Below are 10,997 nucleotides of genomic sequence, written 5' to 3'. Positions count from 1 at the left end.
TTGTAAAGTATAAACCTCTGTTATTCCTGTCTGGGACTCCTCATTTTCTTTGTGTACCAGTATAAAGCCAATCAACTGTCCCTCTCATCCTCAGTCCCCAAGTTCCCCAAAAAGGTATTTAAGCTTCCCAATTCCCAGTGGCTCTTTGGAGTTTTCATCTAAAGCTGTGACACTCCTTGGGGTCTGTGACCAGAGCAGCCAGAGTTTGGGGGCTCTTTGAGGGTCTGTGACGCACCGCTCTGAGAGGAGACTTAATAATGCTTGCAACTCTCTTCTCCTTAATTAAAAAGTGGTGTTTCTGACTATTTAATAGTTCTGTGTTTTGGTTTTTTTCCAGTTTAACATATGCAGGGCTTCCCCATCCCCTAGTATAGTGCCTGCATCCGGTTAATTAACAATAACCAAAAAGATGACAAAAAAAATCCAACTCTTGCCGAGTGACCCCCAGATCTACTCTCAGCCTACTCAGATCTACCCAGCCTTACTTTTTGTGAACTTCAGCCAGTTGGGTACCACTAATTGTTTAGTGGACATCCCCAATAGCATTGTCTGTAATCATTTCAAACTGGATATATCCAAACCAGAAATCATTTGTCTTTCCCTCAAAAATCCTCCTCCTTTCCTTCAGAAAACCTTCTTGCTCCCAGTAATCACACTTCTCTTATTTTTAAAGCTGTGGAAACAAAAAGAAGACATTGTAGAGATGGAGAAAGTGTTAACTGTGTGGATAGAAGAATATATTCCATTAAGCTTGGTGACAATTCAAGCTACAGCTGGCTAGAAGCCTCATTGAAGATTTAAAGGTAAAGTACCCTGAAGGAACACAGATATTTACCGCAAGGGTTTACACAATTTAAAAATCACACAAAGATAATACAGGTACAACTCAGATCCAGTGCTTGCCAGCTCTGGTTGAGGGAGAGGGAAGGAAGGGAAGGAGACGATTTAGATCATATAACATTTGGAAATTTGTTCTTACATGTAATAGGTCAAAATAAAATATCTTTATTAAAAATCTTGCAAGATTTCATGGTGTGCAAGTGGTGAGAGAGATTGCTAGTGTAGATATTGAAGTAGCAAAGAAGTTCCCAGAGTTTCTGCAGAAAATAATAGATGAAGGACTGCTTGGCGGAGCAAATCTTTAATGTAGCTGAAACTGGACTATTTTACCCAAGAATGGCTTCTTCGACCTGTATTTCTTTGGAGGAAAAAAACTCAAGTCAGAGCATAAAGCTTTCAAAAAGAGTTACTCTCCTGCTTGGAGGAAGTGCATTAGAGACTAGCAAATTAAAACCTGTTCTAGAACATTACTTAGAAAATCCCAGAGGGCTGAAAGGAATCTTTAAGACAACACCACCTGTGCATTATTTTGCTTATTATTATTCATCTTTGAATACTGGTTTATGCACCACTTCCTTCCACTGGGGAAGTTTTGTAATGATAATAGTATCCCCTTTAAGATTCTACTTACTTTGGCTGGATGATTTTAATGAAAATGTAAAAGTGGCCCACCTTTCCCCTACACTTCATTGTTACAACCCATTGACCAGGAAGTAATTGTGAATTTATCATTTACACACTACATTTGCCCAGGTGATTGTAGCTTTGGTTTGAGAGATTTCTGGAATAATACTATTTATCATGCAATCCAAAATATTGCTTAAGGTATGGGAAGATATAACAGAAACCTGTATGAAGAGAAGGGGGTGGGGGTTAAGTGTGCCCAGAATTCATTCCTGATTTTTGTGAATTTGGCAAAGATGAAACCTTCTTGAAGAAGTAACTAAATTGTAAAAATAGCACAAGAAATGGACCTAGAGGTGGAGGAGAAAGATGCAAAAGAGCTGATGAAGTCTCCTGGAGAAGAATGGTCAAATTAGAGTCCGATTTTGCTGCTAGCTGCCAAAATTTCAGAAGAAAGGAAAGTTTAGGGACTGGATGTTGAACACAGCATTCACAATGAAACAGAAAAGAATTTTATCATGTGAGTGAATTTTTTTCTTTCAATACAAAAAGATAGATCCAAATACTTCAAGATTTTTAAAAGTTCAAAGACTAGGTTGAGAACAATACTGCTTACTTTTAGCAATCTTGCTTTATGAAACCCTTAAGTACCCACTGGTCCCTCAGGTAGGATTAGTAGATTTGTTCTTTTTTTTTTTTTTTTTAAACCCTTACCTTCCAACTTGGAATCAATACTGTATATTGCCTCCAAGGCAGAAGAGTGGTACGGTTAGGCAATGGGGGTCAAGTGACTTGCCCAAGGTCACACAGCTGGGAAGTGTCTAAGGTCAAATTTGAACCCAGGACCTCCCATTTCTGGGCCTGGCTCTCAATCCACTGAGCCACCTAGCTGCCCCAAAGTAGACTGAAAATAAACCTGAAACTACCCGTGGATGATCTAAGATAGGATTAGCAGATATAATCATATCTTTAAGTATCCTTTTTGTCTTCTTAGTTTCTCTTATTGGACCTAGGCTACTGCCAGGTATTCTAGCTCTGGCTATGGCATGGACGTTGTACCCCTCAAATTATAGAAGTGTTTCAGGCCAAACTGTAAGCAGGAAAATTCCTTTGCTTCTTTGTATCTGTAAGACTAAAAATGAATATTCCAAGTATTTACATTTTATAGGGTTTAATAACAGCAAAAAGTGAGAGAGAGAAAGTGGTTCCTTCAGCTGAGTGAGCAGAGCAAAGAGCCAGAGACCCAGAAGTGTGCCAGGCTTGGGCCAAAGAAAAAAAGCCCTACAGGGAGTTTCAGCAAATTTATATACAAACCCAGCCAGGGTGCAAAACACAGGGAACAAGACAAGGGAGAGTAAAAGAATGCTGGGAAATGAAGTCCCCAGGGTACAAATTTTTAGAACACTCACATCCTTGGGATTACTAACCCTAAAGCATCTGATAACTCCTAAAACCCTGCTACATCAAAGTGAAAGTCTCCTGAGAGGATTATCCTCCTTGGATCTCCTTTAGTTTTTGAGGTGGACTAGAAGGTACACCTCCAGGCTATGCCTTGATACTATCCCATTGTATCTAAGATATAGATCTGTCCCCTAAACTAAGAGGGCTGCTCCCTGTGTCGTCAGGGTGAATTGTCAGATGACCACGACCCCACCCCCATCTTGTGCCTGAGCACATACCCTCCTCAAGTCAAGTATCACCTGTTGTAAAGAGCATAAAGACCCTAGAAATGATGACCTCTTCGAGGCAGCTTTCCACCTATGCTGTCCTCCTGGCCAGATTCAACATTATCTTCTAAATTAATAAATTTCTCTTTTTTATTTTTAAGCTAAGTTTTAGTCTTGCATTCTTGCAAAGGGCATCCTTCCCAAACCTAGGGGGTTCACTTAAAGCCCCCCACAACAGCTACATCCTCTTTCTGTAGCTTCTATGTAAGCCAAACAGTTCTCCTTCCTTTCAATATACTCTCTAAAACATATATAAGATCCTGAGTCCTACAGTCCAGCAAAAATTCCCATTATTAGTATCTTTCCCAGAAGCAGTGTTCTCAGAGTCCCAAAGCTTAGCTCTGTGTGGTGTGTGTGTTCAGGCTCTATGTGGTAACCATAAAAGCACTGTCTCCTTTGTCCTGACTTGTGCTTTTTTTTTTTTTTTTTTTTGAGCTCTTACTAATTTTTTTTATTTTTTAGAAAATGTTTCCATGGTTACATGATTCAAGTTCTTTCTCTCCCCCCCAAAACACCCCGCCCCCAGTCGATGCACATTTCCACTGGGTTTTACATGTGTCATTGATCAAGACCTATTTCCATATTATCGATAGTTGCCCTGGGGTGGTCATTTAGAGTCTACATCCCCAATCATATCCCCATCAACCCATGTGTTCAAACAGTTGTTTTTCTTCTGTGTTTCTACTCCCAGAGTTCTTCCTCTGAATGTGGATAGTGTTCTTTTTCATAAGTCCCTCAGAAATGTCTTGGATCATTGTATTGCTGCTAGTAGAGAAATCCATTACATTCAATTTTACCACAGTGTATCAGTCTCTGTGTACAATGTTCTCCTGGTTCTGCTTCTTCCACTCTGCATCAATTCCTGGAGGTCATTCCAGTTCACATGGAATTCCTCCAGTTTATTATTCCTTAGAGCACAATAGTATTCCATCACCAGCATACACCACAATTTGTTCAGCCATTCCCCAATTGAAGGGCATACTCTCGTTTTCCAGTTTTTTGCCACCACAAAGAGCGTGGCTATAAATATTTTTTTGTATAAGTCTTTTTCCCTATGATCTCTTTGGAGTACAAACCCAGCAGTGGTATGGCTGTAAGACTTGTGCTTTTATAACCACTTTGGTGGTTCTTTAATTTTCAGGTTGACATTACTGTCAGATAAATGAGGGGTAAAAGAGAAACTCTGTCCAAATATCCCTAGATAACTTCATTGAAAAAAAGGTAAGCAGTGAATCACCAGTGAAAAAAAGAATGGGTGCAGTGGGCAGGGAGGAAGCAACACATTGCACATCTGGGTTAACTTTACTGTACAGTACTGTGCATACTTTATCATTTTTACCTATAATTCTGTTTATTAGCATGGTACAGTATTTAATGTGACTGCATTTTACAAACTGGATAAAGTTATTCTTGTGCTTGTGCCTTTGTTATATAGTCTAAGTGAAGTGGGTAGGTAGGGACAAATTTTCATGACATAAAAATTGCTTAGGTAGAGGTCTGGGAACCAACCACTTACCTGTCTACAGAAGGACCAAAGGCTCAAACTTGTGAGTAGCTGACTGGGGACAAAGGAGGTAGTTATATAACTGGACTCCCACTGGAACCAGGAGCTCTAATCAGTTTAAACTTTTATTAAGCACCTACTATATGATTAAAATGACAATCCTTGCCCTCAAGGAGCTTACAATCTAATAGTAGGAATGGAATATGTAAACACAAAAAGTAAAACTTGACATTATTAAAGGAGGGAGTCATACAAAATGCTGTAAGAAATTTAAAGAAGGAGAGATTGTTTTCACCCAGATGGTGGTGGGGATTAGGAAAAAGTTTAGATATAAAATAGTATCCAATTTGAGTTTTAAATTAAGGAAAAAACTTTGAAAGAAATATGAAGGGAGAAAGAAGCCTTGATAGGTAGTCAAAGGTCTTGGCCTTCCTACTTGCTAGCAGGAGACCTTGGGCAAAGCACTTTGCAAATCATGACCTCCAAGATCCCTTTAATTCTAAACCAATGATTCAGTGAATAACCTTAGATGGGCAGCAGTGATAAGGGAGGAAAGATTTAATTCTGTGTCTGGGGAAATATATGTGCAAATGCATTGGAGACAGGAGGATTGGAAAGCAACTAGTAGTCCAATCTGTCTGAAACACAGTGAAAAGTAAAGGGAAATGACTCTAGAAAAAATAACATGGGAAAAGAACATGAATGAAACCTTTTTTTTAAATGCACAGAAGAAAACAAAAAGAAGTATTGAAGGGGACACAATTAGAGCAATTCTGTTCCTACCCTCTTAAATTTAATATGAATATTTCCTTTTCAATTGTTTTTTTTTTAAGATAAATATTGGAGGGAATGTTGGAAAATTGGTACACTAATGCACTGTTGGTAGAGTTATGCTCTAATCCAACCATTCTGGAAAGCAATTTGGAACTATGCCCAAATGACCTTAAAATTGTGCATACTCTTTGATCCAGCAATACTACTTCTAGGTCTGTATCCTAAAGAGATAAAAAAAAAAAAAAAAAAAAGAACCAATTTGTACAAAAATATTTATAGCAGCTCTCTTCATAGCAGCAAAGAACAGGAATCGGGATGAAAAATACCATCTGCCTCCAGAAAAAGAACTGATGGAGTCTGAATGCAGATCAAAACATACTATAATTTCACTTTCTTTCTTCCTTTTTTTAAAATTGTTTAAGATCTCTTCCACAAAATGACTAATATGGGGAAATGTTTTATATGATTTCACATGTAAAAACCACATCAAATTGTTTACTGTCTTGGGAGGTGGGGAAGGAAAAAAGGGTGAGAGAGAAAGAGAGATTTAGAACTCAATTTTTGTGTGTATATAAAAAAAAGAAGTCTCCAAATGAAAATGCCCAGGAATGTCACAGCCAAAGTTCCAAGCTTAAAATCAAAGAAAAAAATATAGAAGCAGCCAAAAGAAACAGTTCAAATACTAAGGTGTCACAGCTTCATGGAACACGATATTTCAAAAGGCTTACAACTATTATCTATCCAACAAAATGGATTATAATTCTAGAGAGGAGAAAATGATTGTTTTAATTAAATAGAGAATGATCTCCAAGCATTCCTAATGGGAGGTTAAGACTAAATAAACACTTTGAAATGGAAATGTAGGAATCAAGAGAAAAATAAAAAGGTGCATACATTCGATCAATTGGAAGGGACTATGTTAGGATGAATTGTTTACATGTTAAAAAGAAAACAAAAAACAAATGTTATTTCAGAGCCATGATGTCTTCAAGGGTCACAGAACAAGAGAAATAAGCCAAACAAAAGACCTGGGGATAATTTTGTTCCGTTTGATAGTCTTAAGAGAAGATGGAAAAGAAGAGGTTAGAGGACCACACTGGAGGAGAAAAAGGAGAAAGGGAAGAAAAATTACTATCTTATATAATAGTGGTTTGTGAAATGAAAGGATTCAACCTAGGGAAAGAGGTGGGAATAGCAAAAATCTCATTAATTTTAATCTTATCTGAATTGGACAAAGGAAAACTGAACACAGCCATACACACACACACAAAATAATAATATAAAAATGCATTAAACTCAACAGGGAGATATGAGGGAAAGGTAGGATTGAGTATAGTTAAAGTAATCTTTTATTTAAAAATGTATTTCTCTAAGTATATTCATTAACAAAAAAAGAAACAAATCAATTAATTGAGTACGATATTTTAAAAATCTAGAATAACACTAAAACCTCCAACTAAACAATGAAATATAAATTCTGAAAATAAAAGATTATCAAAGTTGAAAGAAAAAATTTTAATTGCTAAATAAAAGTAGCAACTGTTTTTAAACTAAGAAAGTAAAGTTAGATCACCTAATTTTTTAAAATACAGAGGAAAGCCAAACTGTTCATATCAAAATTAAAAAAAAAAAGAAAATTTCACAACAAAGGAGGAAAGGAAGAAAATCATCAAAAACCATTCTGCCCAATTATATGTCATCAAAACTGTTAACTGAGCCAGTTGGGTGGGTCAGGGGACTGAGAGCCAGGCTCTCCAGAAAGGAGGTCCTGGGTTCAAATCTAACCTAGGACACTTCCTGGACAGACCCTGGGCTAGTTATTTAACCCCCATTGCCTAGCCCTTACCATTCTTTTGCCTTGGAACCAATACACAGTATTGATTCTAAGACAGAAAGAAGGTAAGGGTTTAAAACGAAATAAAACAAAAAACTGTTAACTTAGAAGAAAATGAACATTTACAAAAATATAAAATATCCAGACTAATAGAACAAAAAATTGTTTAAATAACTCAGTATCATTAAAAAAAGAAATTTAACGAGCCACATATGAACTTGGAAAAAAACAACTCCAACACTAAATGGATTCATAAGTGAATTCCATCAAATGTTCAGGGAATAATTAATTCCAATAAAAAATATTTTCAAAAAAGAAGGGCCCATTCTAATCTCTTTTGTGATGCAAATGCAATTTATATACTTGAGGCAGAGAGACAAAGAAGAGATTGATATTAAAAATTTAATTAAGGTTAAGCAAATAGGCTACACCAAAATATTAATAGGATTATGCACTAAGACAGACTGGACTTATACCAAGAATGATGGTTGATTCAATATAAGGGAACTCCAAACATAATAAACCATAAGTAATAAAAACCATATGATTATATTACCACATGCTGAAAAAGCTTTTGACAAAATTTAATACTTGTTTATATATATATATATATATTTAAACCCTTACCTTCTGTCTTGGAGCCAATACTGTGTATTGGCTCCAAGGCAGAAGAGCAGTAAGGGCTAGGCAATGGGGGTCAAGTGACTTGCCCAGGGTCACACAGCTAGGAAGTGTCTGAGGCCAGATTTGAACCTAGGACCTCCTGTCTCTAGGCCTGGTTCTCAAACCACTCAGATACCCAGCTGCCCCTACTTATTTATATTTTTAAAGAAACAACTGGAAAGAATAGGAGTAAGAACCTTTCTTTAATATAGTAAATTATATGTCTAAAATCAAGAGCATATATATATAATAGAGAAAAGTTAAGAGATTTTCCCCCAAGATCAGAAATAAAACAAGGAAGTCCATTATCAATCTTATATATAACTATACAAAGTACAGAAGGATGAGACGGAAAAGAGAAATTACATACAAAATGTATGAAGTATTTAGGAGTCTCTCTAGATACACACAAGAAACAGAGGAATGCAACTACAAAACACTTATAGAAATCATTGGAGAAATATTGCTTGTTCACAGGCAGATAATAATATAATAAAATGGCGATATTACCTACATTAATTTACTTATTTAGTGCCAAAACAATGAAACTACCAAAAGATTATTTTAGAGCTAGAAAAAAAATTATAATAAAATTAATAAAGAGAAAGAATCTCATGCGAAATAATGGGGGGAAAAACAGGGAAAGAAGGGAGCTTAGCAGTAGAGAATCTACAGATCTCAAATTATATTACAATGTAATAATCATCAAAACTGTTTGATACTGGTTAAGAAATAGAAAGGACCAATCGTTGAAACAGTTTATGTACAGAAGCAAATGAACACAATAGGAGAGTGTTCGATAAATCCAAAGAGGGTAAAGACTCACATTATTTGACAAAAATTTCTGGGAGAACTGGAAAACAGTATGGCAGAAATTAGGGATAGATCAACATCTCACACCATGTACCAAGATAAATTCCCAAATGAATATATGACAGATTTTTTTTAATGACATCATAAACAAATTTGAGAAATGAGGAAGAAATTACCTTTTAGATCCATGGATAGGTTCATGATTAAACAAGGGAACTGAGATGATCACAAAAGATAAAATGGATAATTTTGATTATGTAAATTTTAAAAATTTTTGCATAAACAAAATAATTGCAGTTAAAATTAGAAAGGAAATGTTTAACTGAGGAAAAAATCTTTGCATTGCTTCTTTGATAAATTTTTTATATTCAAGATACATATATGTAAATATGAAAATGCAAATTTATAAAAGCAAGAAGCTTTTCCCAATAGACAAAGTCAAGAGACATAAAGAGATAGTTTTCAAAGGAAGAAATTTAAGATATCAAAAACTAATTAAAAAATGCTCTGAATCATTACTAATTAAATAAATGCAAATTAAAACAACCCTGAGGTTCCTCTTTTCACCCAACAGATTGGCAAAAATGTCAAAAAAGGAGGTTTTCCCGGATCCACATTCCGACAAGTACCTAAATTTGGCTTTAAAGATCAATCTGTAGCCAGGCCCTGTTCCTCTACAGGGGAGGTCTAGGTATTTGCAGTTGACAGCCCAGCCCTCCTCTCCTTTCACTTTTGCAGCTGGAGGCTCTGCAGAACCCAGGCCACTCTCTGAGTCAAGAAGTACAGGGACCAAAGCCTGGGAGAGGTGCAGGCTTTACTTGTACAGCCTCTCCTCAATATTCCTAACCCCCAGAGTCCCACCCAGCCACAGGAATCCACTTTGGTAGGCTGCAGGTGAGAAGATCAGATAGGCAGGGGATCTGCCTGCTCTAGCCTCTAAAAGTCCCCTGAGATTCCCACAGTCTATGGAGAGAAAGAGTGGAGACCTTCCGGGTTCTCAATCCAGTTACCTATGCCCAGAATCATAGAATGTGCAGGTAAGGGCCAGGGCCAGGGTGGGCAGGTGGTAGAAAACCAAACTAATAAACTAGGCGTTGTTTACACTGGGAAAACTTCAAGACTCTCATTAACTGGGAGATCCAGAAGAAGCCAGAGTTCACTCACTCATGGGATCTTGGATTTAGAACTGGAAGGCATCTTAGAGGACATCAAGTCCAATTCCCTTATTTTTTCAAATGGAGAAACAGATCTAGAAAGGGGAAATGGCTTATCTAAATGAATTGTAGTCCACTCAGTGTAGATCAGGAGGGTGTGATAAAAGAGAGAGGTAAACACAAGATCTGTCTCTGGAGGAAGAGAAAGTGGGGGATGCAGCTATTTGTCCCAGTTTTTAGGACCAAATGACTGTGCCCAGGAGGAGGGAGAGAAGGGAAGAGAAGAAGAGGAAGCCAGGAAGTCTCCGGCTTGAGCTCCCTGCCTGATTGATCTCACACTGACAATTGCCAGGCTCTGGGACTCGTGGAGACTTAGGTCTTGGTGCTGGAGGATCTGGGGCAGAAGCAGGGCAATCCAGCCAATCTGGTCCCATGTGGGAGGGAGAACCAGGCTCTGCCACCACACTACCTGGAGCAAATCGCCAGTACTTGGTACCCTTGAAGAAGTAAGTGTCACCTGTAGAATGAGAATGAGGGAAGGTCAGTGTGCTTCTCAGAAGACCACTCTTCCCTCAGCTTACTTCTCCCCAGATCCAGGCATACTTTCTTCACCAAGTCACCCAGCACACACACACACACACACACACACACACACACACACACACACCTCTGTTGCCAATAGTCACATCATCAGGTGCCGAGGGTGCTCCCTCCCACAGGCTCAGACTCTTAGGGTAGCCAGGGTCAGGGCTATGGACAGCCTCATCATAACGCCAGTATTGTTCGCCTCGGATCAGGTATGTCTTCCCATTCTGGGGCCAAGAGAAGACAGCATCCACAGTTTCCTTAGGGGGAAGCCCCATTTCAGTCACCAACTTTGGGGAACCAGCCTCCAGCTCCCGGTCCTGAAACACCCAGAACTGGTCTCCTGAGGATGCAGTGGAATAAAGTCAGTCAAATCCAAAGCTCCATCAATTTTGTCCCTTCCCTTCCCAGTGGTGAGGCACCATGTTGGTCTCCTTGTTCATGCTTCTCTAGCTCTCTCCTCCTCTCAAGCTCTCCTA

General features: G+C 38.0%; 1 protein-coding gene across 1 annotated transcript in view; it reads right to left on the bottom strand.

Moving 5' to 3' along the window:
• Positions 1-10,169: 10,169 nt before the first annotated feature.
• The window catches only part of MMP25 (matrix metallopeptidase 25), a 15,972-nt gene continuing 15,144 nt past the window's right edge, over positions 10,170-10,997 (bottom strand). The window contains exons 10-11 of the mRNA XM_044657886.1: positions 10,601-10,861; positions 10,170-10,450 (exon numbers count right to left, since the gene is read on the bottom strand). Of these exons, the coding sequence (XP_044513821.1) occupies positions 10,170-10,450; positions 10,601-10,861 (542 nt within the window). The remainder of the gene's footprint in view (positions 10,451-10,600; positions 10,862-10,997) is intronic.

The sequence above is a fragment of the Gracilinanus agilis genome, chromosome 1 (assembly GCF_016433145.1).
Source record: "Gracilinanus agilis isolate LMUSP501 chromosome 1, AgileGrace, whole genome shotgun sequence".
In the NCBI taxonomy this organism is placed as follows: Eukaryota; Metazoa; Chordata; class Mammalia; order Didelphimorphia; family Didelphidae; genus Gracilinanus; species Gracilinanus agilis.
The sequence above is the reverse complement of the archived record's forward strand: the minus strand, read 5'-3'. Positions and strand labels throughout refer to the sequence as shown.